This window comes from Diplotaxodon limnothrissa, linkage group LG17, assembly GCF_057381915.1.
Source record: "Diplotaxodon limnothrissa isolate DT_005_m linkage group LG17, D_limnothrissa_male_GT1.1, whole genome shotgun sequence".
Taxonomy (NCBI): Eukaryota; Metazoa; Chordata; class Actinopteri; order Cichliformes; family Cichlidae; genus Diplotaxodon; species Diplotaxodon limnothrissa.
In genome coordinates this window covers 31760672-31776494 of record NC_140612.1, presented here as the reverse complement: position 1 = coordinate 31776494, position 15823 = coordinate 31760672, and the positions used below count along the sequence as shown (strand labels likewise).

Sequence of the window (15823 nt, the reverse complement as noted above, 5' to 3'; positions counted from 1 at the left end):
AAGAGGCATGGGCTTCAAAAGCATTGTGACGTTCACGTCATACAGTACTGCTACACGAACACAAGTGATTATGCACACTTGATCTGGCAAACTCATTTCAATGGCACAGAGGATCTATTATGCTGAATTAATAAAGTAGCTTTGCATGATATTAGTTACAAAAAATCCACTTTTTAACAGATATCCTACTATGCAGACCCCCACTTCATTCTCTGAAACAACAGAATTTAGCTTTTGTCTCTTTAGCAGCGTCTTCTATCCGTAAAAGCCTGCTTCTTTTTGATTGGTCAGCTTTGGGAAACCTGCTGAGGGGCAGCACTTAGTGTTTGGGAACTGTACTGTCTGTGCTGTATTGGTGTGCTTTGCCTAGAAGAGACGACGATGTAAAAAAGTAGAACATTTTTAAGACTGAATATTATTTAGAGCGCGTAAAAGTTTATAAATATTCAAAGACTGTTCGGTGTTTTCAAGGGAGACAGGATTCTGAACTTTGAACTCTCAGTACAGACTGCTTGTGTAGAATTAATTGGACCACCGCATACTAAACTAATTACGAAATTAAAGGGAGCTTAAAATCTTCATATTTCAATTCCGTTTCCTTGAGTCTTCAACTCACGAACGGATGACACAAATTAAAAGAAAGTAAAAAGCAAGCGATTTATTACAGCTAATGAAAATAAACATCTAAACCAAACAACAGCTTGTTCCCTACAGCAAAGCTACTGTTTTCTTTCTTAATTCAAAACCCTTCCGTTGTGGCCAGCGGTAACCTTTCCACTGTATCCACCTATTTTTATTATTATTTTTTTCATGTGACTTCACTGGATCTGTGTTTATGGTTTGAACAACAAAGGAACCCATTGTTGGTTGCTAATCATTTCATTTAAAACTATATTCAATGAATGCAGCTTTATAAGAGTCCTGCTTTATGCCTGTTGGCATTAGTGCGGTATTAGACTGTAAGCTTTGTTGTAAGAAACCATGTCCTGTAACTTGAGCATGTTCAAAGGGCGATGAATTGTGCCTCGCTCTTTGTTTTTAAGGCAGTCGAAATGCTGAATATCATTATTTATATCCTGTTTGGTCATCATGAAGCTGGCGTGTCAAAGTTTTACTCATTAGCTCCTGGAATTGGGATTATTCCAGGTATAATGAGATTCTTTGTTCATGGCATGCTGTTGCAGATTAACACTTTAGAGCGAAGAACTTTACACCAGAAGTTCCGCTCGTTATCCTCAGATTTCCTCTCATTAGCCTTGGATCAAGATTGGATCAAGTGACTAAATCGTAGAGGCTGATGTCAGAAGGGGGGCCATATTTAAAACCCATCCTGCTCTTAATCTGAGGGAATGTGTGAATGGAAAATGTGTAGGATAGTAAGGGAGTAAAAAAAATTGCCAAGGAAAAACACTGAGGAGACAGAGCAGGGGAGGGGAGATGAAGCATGACCAACAGAGCAAAGGGTAATGACTACACTGGCAGAGTGTGTGTGTGTGTGTGTGTGTGTGTGTGTGTGTGTGTGTGCCTGGCTGCACAGTGTACACCAACACAAAGAGTTGGGACAATAGTGCACAGTGAGTGGCAGGATGAGATGGCACCTATTGTTAACATTCATGAGCATACAGCATAGGCACACAGCCGGAGGTCCCATGAATGGGTCTGTTTGTCTACGAATGAGATAAAGGAAAAAAAAAACCCCCAGAACATCAGTGTGTGTTCCACCTGTAGGAGAAGGTAAACCGAACCATCATAAATCCCATAAATAACATTTCGTCCAGCAGAATATGTTCAGCGAACATCATGTATCTCACCTCATTTTCTGCTGAACCCACTGCTTCTGCTGCACCTAGATAGCATTACAAAACACACACGTGCACACATGGCCCTGGTTACTGCAATACGTAGAGTGGTGATTGAGGGGAAACCAAAAACCACCGTAATATGAGGAAGGAAAGGGGGTCTCCGAGTGAGCCGAGCAAAAGCCGAGTGAGAGACCACAGCATAACGCAAAGACAGGCGCTGTTTAGGTGTGAATGCCTTTTTGAAATGATCAGTCAGTCCCGACTTTCTCTGCCTTCTGTTTCGTCTCGTTTCATCCATTCTTATTCACAACAGATGCTCGTTCTCTGTTCCGCTCTCTCTCTCGCGCTCTCTTTTGCTGGCTAACCATAACAAGCTGTGGTAAAGGTCTTGGCGAGGTTTGGTTTGTGTGCCTAAGTGAGGCATGTGTGGGCCTTTGTGCACTCTTGTTTATTAGATGTGTAGGCGCGTGAGGGTATAATGGGGGTGGTGGGGGTATTCTTTGCAGGAGAATGTTTCCAGACTGTGGGGGGTCTTAATGGAACGTACCGGCTCTTTTTCACGCACACACGATGAGGTCTTTAAAGTATCTAGACACGAACCAGCTCATTCACTCAGCTAAGGGGTAATTAGGATTTACATGTCCTTGTTTTCCTTTCTCGAGTTGCAACTTTCTTCAAAATTCGGGTCAGGACTCTTAAGGTTTATTAGAAGAAATTCGAATGGGGTCAGCAACTCAGTCTGGCAGATTTGGATCAAAAGTTTATTGCACGGTTAGGCTGCTTGAAGGGATTGCACGATTATAGCAAAAACACGATACTGTGTCGTGATAGAATTTGTTTTAGTGAAAGCTTTTCTGTCGACATTAACCTGGGATGAGGCTGGATAGCTGCATGTAGCACACAACAGGAAACGGTGCACTTTAGTTGCGATCGCACCTCTGGGAATGTGATTTAGGTGAACCTGGGTAGTTTATGCAGGATGCAGGACACACAGCGCCAGGGGCGTATTAGCTGTTCGCACATCAATGCATTCCACCATCACACTGATTTTTATGAGGAGGCTGGCAGGTTAAAGACTGCTTAATGTATAATCCAATCATTTGCATTCTCACGTGTATCAGGTAATGCCAAGAAATGTCCAGGCTTGAAGTTCCGATATCGAAATTGCTTAGTACTCACCACTTACATTCCTCGTATTAAAAACTTTTGACATGGATGCATCATCTGGTTTTAAAACAAAACATCTGTTAATGTTTTTAGCAGCATAAACTGGATCTAAGCACTCTATTTCTCCGTATCTTGGACCCAAAGCCTACAGGAATCTGCCAATTTGCTCGTCATCGCAATATTTGGAACATAACTCTCAGGGTTCATTTGGCACGCCGTGCAAAATCCCCTTTTTCTTTTAGTGTTTTAGTTTTTTTGGCCTTATTTTGCAACATTAAACTGGTGTAATATTTGATATTCACTCAGTGAACATCAGTATACCATTGATAAAATCCTAACCATGTATAATAATGTACTTTTTCATTTTACAGTTGCATCTTTATCATTTTGCTGATGAATTCTACATTTTCCTGTAGTTTTCTACAGAAATGAGGGTTTCCTGTGATTACAGAGAGGTTGATTGGACAGTCTTGTGCCCTGTCTGTTTTAGTTTTTGAAAGCATTGCTGGCCACTCACAAGCGCACACCATAAACGCACACACACTAAAAATCTTGGTGTCCTGCAGGTATTTTTCCTCTGAATCAGGAACAGATTTTTCTTTAAATCACTGGGAAATACCCTGATCTCAATTCCCTGTAACACCTGGTAGGATCAGAAACTTTAACAGATATGTAACAAGTCTTGGCTGGTGAAACAGTTGAAGTTCCTGATGGTTTAGCATTTTCCCAACCAATTAAACTGTCAGAACAGTGTCTTTCCCTTCTTTTCCTTATGTTTGTGTCCTTTTCATTAAAAAGAAAAACTTAATAAAATTGCTGTTATATAATGTAAAGCCTGAGAAACAGTTCTCATCACGTAATCGTGTAATCATTTACGCTATATTTAGGCATCTGTTGTCCCCATGGGGATTAGCCACTTAAACAATATCCTGTAAGTTTGAAGAAGATACCACAAATTTACGTCGTGCTTTCCTGGCTTTCGCGTTGTTTTCTTGTTCGGTCCATCTGGTGCTGCGGGTGTTGATCTCCTGTCGGGGTGCAACAGACCAGAGAGGAGCATATCACATGATCATAGTGTTAAAGCACAGAGGGATGTCCAGGCTAAATTAGCCGATCAGAGGGTATCAGCTTGCAGCATCTCTGCAGGAAACTGCTTAATACTGTAACACTGCAGGTTGTGTTTCTGCCAGCCTGTCTGGACTGCCTTGGCTGTATGTGAGTGCATGTGCTGTGCAAATAGGGCAGGCATACTTAGTGCTGTCACCTTATGCAGGGATGTGTATACGTGGCTTCTTTCAAGTTGTCAGATAGGCTAAGGGAACACAGTAAGATTACAGTGCAGGGATTAGAGGGTGAGAAGTCCTTATGTTAAAAAGACCTGTACGTGTGTGTGTGTGTGTGAGTGTCAGATAAGAGGCTGCTGATTCCAGCGTGGAGGCGTGTCTCGCTTAAATGCGCGTGTATGAGAATGAGAGAGAGAGATGTGGGTTTGAATGAAAAGTGAGGATATTTTTGAGTCTGACAAACTCGAGTCTCATGATGTTTTGAAGCATGGAGAGAAAAGAAGGGATAAAGAGAGAGAGAGGGAGAGAGAAAACATCCATCCCCAACAACGTGACTAATGTGTCCCGGATCAAATTGATTCCTTAAATACCCGCATCCTACCACCAGCTTTGTTTTATTTTAAACGTGCTCTTCTTTTAGATATAAATCCACTGTCTCTGAGTAGAGTGCTGGAGCCACTACTACTATGTGCATCAGAGATGTGTGTGTGTGTGTGTCCATTTATACACTAGAACGAAGAAGGAAACATTAATAATGGATTAGCAGCCCCATTAGACTTGCTGTCTGCTTTCTCAGGCCAATGTCTGTGGACACAAATGCGCACACATGCACTTGTGTTTTCATTACTTGAGAGAACATCGTGTTGACTTGGATGCATTTCCTGCAGACTAACTGTAACAATAACCATAGCGCCCTAAACCTGACCTTGAACCAAATCTTCACCTTATGCAGCACATGTTACATGTAACACACTTGCTTATAATCTGACTGTTTTTGCACATTTACTCGTGAGAAATGCGAGTACACACACAGTGAGTGCATGAATGAGTGATTAAGTCAACGACTGAGTAAATCTTCTAATGCCCAGAGGGAGGTGTCTTAGGAGAGATATGAGTGGTCAGGGTCTTTTCTAAGTGCTGCTGGGAAATGGAATGCTGGCTTCCAGGCAGTCAGGTGACCTACGGCCATGGTGAGCGTGGAGTCATGTGATCATAATAGGAAAGAGATAATAGAAGAGCGAGGGGGTACAGTCAGCACTCACATGGATGTTTTGTGTGTCGATTGCTAATGGGCTATCGCTGGGCAAATGGTTGCTGCAGGATAAAGGGATAAGATGTTACAGGCCATAAAACACTCACACCCTCCCTGACACACATTAATGCACTTCAGAAACACACTAAACCTTTCCGACATCCCCCTCTCCTCTCTCTCTCTCTCACTCTCGAAGTCATATGATATAGATGAGGCCCTGGGTTATACAATATGACAGTATGAGATCATCACCTCAGAGATTGTCCTAATCTCTGAAGGAGCTCACAAGATTTTCTAATAGCTTTATAACATTTCCGAACGCTTGCTCATTGTGACCGAGCAGCGCCGAACTGTTTGAGCGGCTGTTTGTTTGTCAAAGCTAGTGGTCTAAACGGTGATAGTTTTTTTTATTTCTTTATGAAAAATATTCCCATGTACACACAATTTAACTGACTTCAGAACTACAATCATTATAAAATAAACTACTACTCAAACTGGGGGTTTAGTAGTCGTGTTATTGAGAAATTCATTTAAGAACCTGAAGGTACCGCAAGTGGAGATTTATTCTTTTAGAAACACACAAAAGGAACGAAGAAAATTCCCCCTCACATTTACACACAAGTGCTTGAAATGATCAAATATTGCATAAAAGGTATTTTTATGGTGATTTAATAACATCATAAAATCTAAATTAGTTTATCTAAAATACCATACAGCACTTCTTTTTCTACTTATTGGATTTAAAAGTTTCCATCTGTTCACTTAAATTTTCAGGAATTTTTCCGGTGCGCCACTGTGTCCAAGGTTTTTGGGGTGGTTTGTGGGGCTGTTATCAAATCAGACTGTGTACTGAAGCTTTAAAACCATTTGAATGATTGATGGCAAGTGTCTCGTCTGTCTCAGATGATTTTGCTAATGCACTGGATGTTTTGTGTTGGGTCGGATTCATATTCAAATAGAGGACTAAAATAAAACAATACAAAGCTTAGAAAAAAAGAAGAGCAGATTAACAGCATTTTATGAAAGACAGCGTTGATGTTTTGGACTGAAAAAATAAAAGAGTTGAATGATGTGCCCTCATTGGACCTCTTTTTAAAAAGTGGTTGCCTTGGCGATAATCCCTGTAACATTATGGGAGTAGGTGTCTAAGCTCTGACGTCTATAGCCTCTAAACCACTGCCGTTTCTTATATTTTTAGACTGTATACTGTGGTGTCTGCACCTCGATGGAGACGCAGCCCCGTGTGTCAATCCTGCTGCTCTTTCTGTGCTCATCTGTAAACCAATCTGTCAGTTCACTTTCCCATAATTTCATCCTCTAAAAGGGTCACCGACGTTATGAAACGACCTGGATGTGTCACGACTTTCTGTCAAAGCACGAATTTCTGTTTGTCCCACGTTAATTGGAGCACCTCTTTCATATTTGTTTTAATCCTTTTCCCAAATCTGGCTCAACTTGCTTGTAACTGCCAGACTTAATAATTTAGAGAAATTTAGACTTTTTTGGGCCTAAATCCTGTGAGTACTGAGATGTCGTCACCTTATTTTATCGTCGTCAGGCAGCCGTGATTTTGTTTATTTTTGGGGAGCGATGTGCTGAATGTGTCAAATATGGTTAGACACAGAGCTGGTGAAGAGCGGTTCAAAACACATGCAGACAAAAGCAAATAATCACACAGATATTAAGCTTACCATTAGACATTCCCACTAAAATTGATAAACAAGCCTAGCACAATTTACTAAATAATATACTCCTTTAAATTGCAACAATTTAGTTTAGTTTTATTTTGTGAATATGGATTTGGCACTTTCTGTGGTGAGGTGAAAACCCTAGCAGTCAGACGATCCTCTATGAGCAATGATTTGGTGACAGTGGGGTGGAAGAACTCCCTTTTAACAGGAAGTGACCTCCAGGATGACAGGAAGAGCCCAAAGAAGACAATAACAACAAAAAGACAGCACAGAGTGATCGTTCACTTGTTTATTAGTAAACTACTTAGGATTTTCCTGACATATTTGTCAGTATACAAACGCACAAACGCGGGCATGCTTAAAGATTTTTACAGCAGGTCCCCTGCTAACATTGACTTTTGTGTTTTTATTGAGGTATCAGTGGTTGAGCTGGAATTCCTGTTAAAATGTGTGGAGGATGTTTCTGAGAAGCCAGTATTCCACAGGAGGGAGGAATGCAGACTGTGGCTTTTTTTTTTTTCTCAGCTTGTTTTGGTCAACCTCCTACTGGGAGGCTGCTACCACTTCAGGTAAAGACAGCTGAAGCTTGGTGCAAGCGCTGGAGACTGCAATTCCCATTGAGAATAACAATGATGACGTAGGTGGTGGAAGCCGAGGATTTGATGTGTGTTCATTATCAAGAAGCCATTTACTGCAGCATTTGAGTCCATTTTCACTTAGATAGCGATCGGGGGGGGTTAGCGTCTTATGATTTTCTGGTTCTGGGTTTTCAGACAATGAACTTCTCTTTAAATCATCCTCTAACCCTAACAGTTTTATATTTCCCAATAAAATAGTCACCCGAGTAGCTTGTCAATTGGTTGAACACTGACTAATTTTGTAAATGTAGGACTGCTGGCAAAATTTCATGAACACATAAATGCAACACAGGTGTGAATATTAGCCTTTGGTTTGAAACAGAGTGCTTCACCAATAAATATCGCACAGCTCAGGTCAAAAGAAGATCGAGTGTGGAGCTGTTCGTCACTCTGTCTAATGGATTTTTGTGGAGTCTTTGAGTTAAGATGAAAGGACACTTCTCTTTTATCCCTGTCCTTTACTAGTGTAATGCAGAAAGGTTTTCGGATAGTATCAGGTTTCCCCCCCGTTTCATCTGCACTTGTATTTCAGTACAGTATGTTCAGCTGCTGTTCATCAGTGTAAAAGATTATTGTTATCAGTTTCTCTGAGCTTATATGGAGTCATGTTTCATAGGAATTGTCATTCTCCTCCCCTCCCATTTTCGTTTCTGCGTAATCTCTTTGTTCTCTTCTGATTAGCTCTCCTCTCCAGCCCTCGAGCCTCTTCCTGACTTGATTTGATTGTAATTGCACATGCTGTAATAATGTTGTACTACTGACACAGCATTAATTTAGGAAAAACATTCCCTCCCTTCTGATTCACGTTGTAATGTTTCTCTCGGTTTTTGTGTACACGTGACCAAGTTTCCCTTTCTGTCCCGTTTGCAGGATCGTAAACTGTCCAAGTCCGAGCGTCAGCGGTTCAAAGAGGAGGCCGGCATGCTGAAGGGTCTCCAGCATCCTAACATTGTCCGCTTCTATGACTCCTGGGAGGGTCCCTGCAAAGGAAAGAAATGCATCGTTCTCGTCACTGAGCTCATGACATCTGGCACGCTAAAAACGTGAGTATATGAGGGATAGAATTTTAAGATTAAGAAGCTGTGCAGGAATCTTCTGAGAAGCCAAATATTAGGACACCAGACCCATGTGCATGAACTGAAAACTATAGCTGTGACTGAAAGGTGTGAACTGCGTGATGTTAACACCCACACTTACAGTAGAGTCCATTCTGACATTTTTCTCTTGAAGAGCACTGTCAGCACAGATGATGACTCACCTCCAGTCTTTCATTGAAATGTAAAACACACACGTGTCGTCCTCTTTGCTATTAAACTAATCTGCAGTCTTTCTCTCTTTTCATATGTTCAAATGGCCTTTCACAGTACTGTTAAAAGCACCTCACATCCTGATGTTTCAGTGCTGATTGCAGCTGTGAGTCAGCCAGCCTGCCTGTGTTAAGTACGGTATTTATGTCACTTACATCACCACAAAGGGTGAAATGACGCAGAATCATCAAAACTTTGATGCAGTTTTTGAGTTTTTATTTATTTCTCTTTTTGGACACCAAACAGTTGAATAAAACTGCTGTGGTCCCATTCGTGTCGCCGAAAATGGCTCGATCTTATCAGGGCAAAGGACACAACACATGTTGGGATCCTGTGAGGTTACACTCTCAGCCTGGGGGCCTCTGTGAGTCTGATTGGGATTTGAAAAGTTTGAGGGTGTGTCAACACTGTTATGTTCATCAACGTGTTTGAGGTAATTTTCAGCGTACATATGTGACAAACTGTACGTTGATGGCCTGCCAGCTCAACGAGCAGTTGTCAGTGTCTGCCTCTCAGACTGTCACCCCACATGCCGTGACTGAATGCAAGCCTCTTTGCCGATTAGAATAGATGTGCATCTGTGTTTGTCAATGCTATTGTTGAGCTCCTGACACAACAGAAGGCTAAACGTGGGGTGACACAGCCTGCGTCACACAGTACATCATGCGACACTGGCCCACCTGCCAGCTGCTGCTTCTGCTGCACATTCCTCTCATTCCCGACATCATTCAGGAGTGACACTGGTCATCGTCCACTTAGTTTAGGTTAAAGTGACAGAGAGGGAGACAGAAGACTACAGTGTGAGAGAGTTATGCGCAAATATTCTGATGAATAGACAAACTGATACTTAGACGTACAGTTTGAAAGCCGCTCGGTAGAGTGACAAACCTGTGAGCAAAGCACTAACAGCACTAACAAGAACCGTAGCGCCCTCCACTGGAGGACTACAAAAATTTCATACTTTTTTTTTAACAGAGAAGCTGCGCAGACACGCTCAGTCCTCTGCATACACCACAGAATAAACACACATTTAACAAATATAGTTTTCTATTTTCTACAGGGGGGTGGAGTCTATCCCAGCTGTCGCGAGACAGGATGCACCTTGGGAAGATTTAGTCAGTCTATCAAAGGGCTAACATAGGAGAGACAGACAAAGATTCACACTCATATTCACACCTACAGCCAATTTATAAGCACATATGTAACCAGCATGTCTTTGGACTGTGGGAGGAAGCTGGGGAACCTGAAGGGAATCCACACAAGCACAGGGAGAACATGCAAACTCCACAAAGAAAGGCCCCAGGCAGCCTCAGGAATGCATGCAGGATTTTAGAAAGAAGTATAGGATGCAAATATCCAGTGTTTTTCTCTGGGAAGAAGTTGAGTAGAGGTATAAAGTGGCACCAAACGAAAATGCTCAGTTAAGCCCAGCACTCAGTGAGTGTACTTTCCATTGCTCGTTAATGGATGCTTTCTGCTCCGTCAAAGATACTGGGTCACAGCTAAAAGTTGTTGAGCCTCTGTGGCTGTAACACAGCAGTCTGGATGTGGCTTAAGCACACCGCTCTATTATGCTGTAATGCTCACACGGTGTTATGTGAGAATTACTTGTCAGTTAGGACAGAGTTGCAGATGCTGAATTATTAGAGCAGCCAGTGACACCGTGGAGCTGACGGTAATGCTGGAGTCAGACTTATTGATGTCGCTCTGCATCGGGTCAGCTGTCTGGAAGCGGAGCTGGAAGAGGGCATTGCTGGCTGAGACAGAAACATTGTTTGCAGAGTCAGTCTATAGTTCAGTCAGCTGCCTGCTATTCACCAGATCCATGGGGACATTTCTGAGCTAAGCTTGGATATTGAATTAAATACACTAATTAGATCAAAGCCACGATTACTTAGCTCCTCTGCCTGCTTTAAGGCTGTGAAATTAGCACACCATGAAGAAGACTCACGGGGCGGTTGATCTCAGGAGTACGCCCTACCTACTGTGCTCATTGGTCACATTTGGCACAATACCAAGAAGAGGAAGACGCACATTTCTCTGTAGAGTTGAATTGATTTTCAGTCAGCTAATCAAGACAGACAAATGTTTTCTGAGTGAGTTCTTAGAGCTCTTGGAAATAACAAGAACTGCCTCTGATTTAATCAAAAACAAAATCAATCAAGTGCAGTGCTTTGCTAAGAATAGGAGAAATGTTCAGTCTAGATTCACAGTACTTTGCTGTTTTGTTGTAACATTCCTGTGGAATTTCCTCTCATTTTCCTCGCACATTCCAAAGACTTACAAACCAGGTGGATCGACTCAATCACCCACAGGTGTGGATCTGAGTTGGCTCTATGATGGCCTGGCAACCTGTCAAAGGGTGTTTCCCTGCTTTCCGCACTGGGATGTGTTCCAAGTTTAGTGAAGAGAGAGAAAAAAGAACTGATGCAGAAGAAGATCTGGTTGAATTATAAGCAACGTAAGATACAATCCCGATTCATAGAAGCCGGTGCAGGCACATGTTGCATGTACGGGACAGTAGTCGAAACCTTTTGATTGCTGTGTATAGTTGCCTTCGGAGAAAACAAGTAAATAACAATCTGCTGAATAAAGACAGAGATTATCAGTGCTGGCTGCTCATTGACTCTACAGCTGCTTTCAGACATTTCTGTGCAGCACTACATGTTTCTGCTTTTTTACTCCCTTATTCGGTCCTTGCATAGCTGTGTCTTTCATAGTTTTTTATGCAGAGTAGAGCAGCTGCATTAAAAAAAGTGATTTTCTGTAGCTAGTGGTTTTACACAGTGTGATATTCTGAGAGGCCATATGCTGGCAGCTAGCGTGCCGGGACAAAGGCCACTTGAACAAGATACAAGAGCTGAATCTCCTCCTGTGTGCATAATCGTGACCACTTTCTCTTGCTTTGCAAAACACACAGTTTCTTATGTGAGATTTCTTTGTCCTGCAGCTACCTGAAGCGATTCAAGGTGATGAAAATCAAAGTTCTGCGTTCATGGTGCAGACAGATCCTGAAAGGCCTTCACTTCCTGCACACCAGAGCGCCACCCATCATTCACAGAGACCTGAAATGCGACAACATCTTTATCACAGGGCCCACGGGCTCGGTGAAGATAGGGGACCTAGGGTTGGCCACGCTGAAGAGAGCCTCTTTTGCCAAGAGCGTCATAGGTAGGACGGTGCATACGCAGCATCTCAAATTCTCAGAAATGCTAAGACACAAAAATGTGGTTTGCGAAGGCTGCGAAACTGAAATAACTGGGATCTTTTATTTGAGCTCGCTGCGGCGATAATAACCACTTTACATGCATAGGCACATTATGTACACGCCCACTGTAGATAAATTTTACTACTTGAAAAATGTCTGGTTGTTAAAGCTAACCGCAGGCATGTGAAAAGTGATACGGCTTCCAAAGAAACTGTTAGTAAGTTGGGATTCAGTTGTCTGGAAATGTAACCGTTACAAACACATAAACCGAAAGTGCACCGCACTCGGACAATGTTTATGACACATACTTTGAGTCTGCAGTTTTCCCTCATAATAACCTGGGTACCTTTCAGTAGTTTTGTTGTACAGCTGACCACAGGTATTCAAGCTCTGCTCGCACCAAGTACGTAAATATACACTCTTCTCTGCACTTGAGACAAGAATGAGAAGCTCAGTAAATCTCACTGCTTCTTTGTAGCAATTAGGCAAACCTCAAGTATTCAGGCTTCACTTCCACAAACTGAGTCTGTGGCAGCACTAAGTGGATGCAGGTTTGAAATTTTAGCCCTTTTATTTCCAGCTGGAGTTTATTAGATTTCAATCTCTGATTTTATGTTTTATCATTTATACAGTATTTGTACATCATGGTGTGCAAGTTAGGTAGGAGTATGTCCTAGCATAACATACATGTTTTTCTCCACTTTCTAATCACCAGGTACACCAGAGTTTATGGCTCCAGAGATGTATGAGGAAAAGTATGATGAATCTGTAGACGTCTATGCTTTTGGGATGTGTATGCTGGAGATGGCTACCTCAGAGTACCCCTACTCCGAATGCCAAAACGCTGCCCAGATCTACAGACGAGTTACTAGTGTAAGTATGCATTCTCTGCTCAGTCTGTACCTGCAGGTGCATCAGCTGAGAGTGGTAGGAAACCAGTTGGTCCCATTTATGTTGTATCTAACCGTCTCGTTTGTTGTTTTTGCCTCTTGTCTCTATTTTCCGCTGTGAGCCACTCCTCCTCACCCTTGTTTACTGACTGTATTAACAAGTTTGGCATGAGCTGCAGAAGATCCAGTCATATGATTGTGTTTTTGCCCTGATTAGTCTTATGTTTTTGCTTATGCTCTCTCCCTCTCACACTACATTGCAGTTTGTCTTGCGAAGGGATAAAAGCGAACGGAAAGCACTTTTCCCAAACGCAAATCTGAAATCGATAGTCAGTCTATAGTTATTTTAGACGAATTGACACTTATTGAGAAGCTTTTATTCCACTTAGTGTAATGCAGTATAATTAATTCAACTGTCCCATAAACACTAACGCTGTGAGCCGAGCTGGGGAGAGTACAGTTCACCTCCATAAATGTCAGCAAAAGCAGTGAGAGTGACACACTGCGCTGAAATGAAACAGTGCATGAGAATAACGTATTTTTATCGCCCGCCTGAGGGAATAGGCCACACCCCCAGCGGGGAGGTAGTGGGAACACTGGTAGCACTCTGGGGCGTCTTTGAGGTTGCATTTAATCAATTATCAGGTTTAAACAAAGGTTCTGTGTTTACTCTTTACTCTTTACAAAAGAGATTTTTAGTTCAAAATACAATGAATGACAAAAAAGTGATTTCTTTAGTCGGGGGGGGGGGAGGAGCCCTAGGCCTCAAGGTCCTGCAGGTTTTAGATGTGGCCTTGATCCAACACAGCTGAAGTTTTCCAGAGGCCTGATAATGAACTAATCATCTGATTCAGGTGACCCAGGGTGAGATCTAAAACCTGCAGGACACCGGCCCTTGAGGCCTCGAGTTCCCCGCCCCTGCTTTAGTCTAATAAAAGATTAATTTGGTTTTGAAATGACAAATTTAAGAAGAAGAAATATTTCCAGTAATGAAATTTTCTGCGTAATGAAAGTAATAACATGGATTTTATGTTGTCTGGTGAGTTTAGTTATTTGTTGAGTTATTGAAAATGTCTTCTGATTGCCACAAATTACATTTCAAAAAATGTACTGGCACAAACTCCTACTTTTTTCTTTTCTTCGTCTGGCATCATCCCATCCAGTCAGATTTTATAAGATTTCTCAGATTTGTTAATGTCCCTCCTTTTCTAAAATTTAGTTGACAGTTGGCTGGAGAGACAGACAATAAAGCAAATGCAGAGAGGACCAGATGCAGGCTGTTTTAAGCCTAGTGCTGCTGAGGTCATCACCCCAGCACACACACACACACACACACAGACAGACAGATGAGCGCTGTCTCCCTCTTTTCGTCACTCGACTCAGCTCTCTGGATGCTGACAGTGATGCTTAATAGACGTGAGGAATATTCTTGAAATCTCTTCTCATTTTCAAGATCTGAATGCAGGACAGAGGGGCCGAGTTCAAAACAAAAGCCCCGTCTTTGTCGTGGCTCATAAGTCCAAAACATAAATCTAAAACTGAGGCCAAAATGCAAAGTGCCAAAAATCCACAACACATGGGGGAAACAATACAACAGGACAATGAACAAATGAAACACATTGCTAATTTATTCAAGGACACAGGGCGCACTGAGGGCTAATGAGAGGAAACAGGTGAAAGTAATTGAGCGTAACAAAACACAGGAGACAAAAGACTACCAAAATAAAATAGGTGACCTGCTACACCCAGATTTAAGATTCTGTCACACCTAAACTTGACACAGAAAGACACAAGAGGGATGTGGTAGAAGGATAACATAAAAATTTCCAGTGATGTTTACCAGAATGCTAATGTGTATAAACAGGAACTGAAAGAAAAAACCCAAATGGAATATTAAACAAACAAGAATCAGAGTCTTAAATTTAAAACCGTCGGTCCAGGACTCAGGAACATGACACTTTGTGTGTGTAATGATTCTTGAAAATGGAACATTTTTAATGCTGCTAAAGTATCAGTGCTAAACAAATAGGATGCTCAAACACTCTACAGTTATTTTGGAATTCCAGGCTAACGGTGCATGTCGTTGAATTAAAAGAAGTTTATCATTTGTTACGGATGAGTGCAGGATCCTCTCCAGCTTAAACAACTGCTGCTGTTACCTGAGGAGAGTCGAGCTTTAAAAATTAATAACTTAATAGCCACACTAGGAGCTGATTGGCTTTTATCTTAATAACCCATGTGTTAAAACTCTAATTAATGTGCATTTAGATTCAATTTAAATGTTCATTTCAGCTTCTTTTAGTATCCATCCATACAGTCCAGCCCATTCAAACTGAAGGGATTTGGATTAGGATTTCCTCCCTGTTTTTCTTCCTTCTTTCATCTTTCAGTCTTTGAATCTCTCGTTTTAATTTAAGAAGCTTCCTGGGCGGAATAAACTCAGACAGTATATTTCAGTCCACATGTCCGTCTGGCTCTCTGCCTCTCTTACCTTCCTGTTCTTTGATTAGTTTTTGTCTTTCTTCTCGGTCTCACAAAACCAAAATCGCATCATCAATTTGATCAAACTATTACATTATCGTAGTGATGCTTTGTTCTGCTTGTTTCCCGTGAACTGGACGTAACTGGCCAAATAGCTAACGTCAGTTGTTGTCACGCTCAACACAGTGGCAACGCCAGGGTGCCTCGGTCAGCTGCTTCCTTTCATTTCACTGCCAAATCCATGCAACCAGCTCTCCATCCTCCATTTCTCCCCCTGTAGACCCTGGTCATGAGTTAGTTAACCCCTGATATGTTTTAGCTAA

At 41.9% G+C, this 15823-nt stretch overlaps 1 protein-coding gene across 1 annotated transcript in view; it reads left to right on the top strand.

Annotated features, from left to right (window-relative positions):
• Positions 1–15823, top strand: part of wnk1b (WNK lysine deficient protein kinase 1b) — a 98245-nt gene that overhangs the window by 42327 nt on the left and 40095 nt on the right. The window contains exons 3-5 of the mRNA XM_085375867.1: positions 8485–8657; positions 11872–12092; positions 12845–13002. Of these exons, the coding sequence (XP_085231993.1) occupies positions 8485–8657; positions 11872–12092; positions 12845–13002 (552 nt within the window). The remainder of the gene's footprint in view (positions 1–8484; positions 8658–11871; positions 12093–12844; positions 13003–15823) is intronic.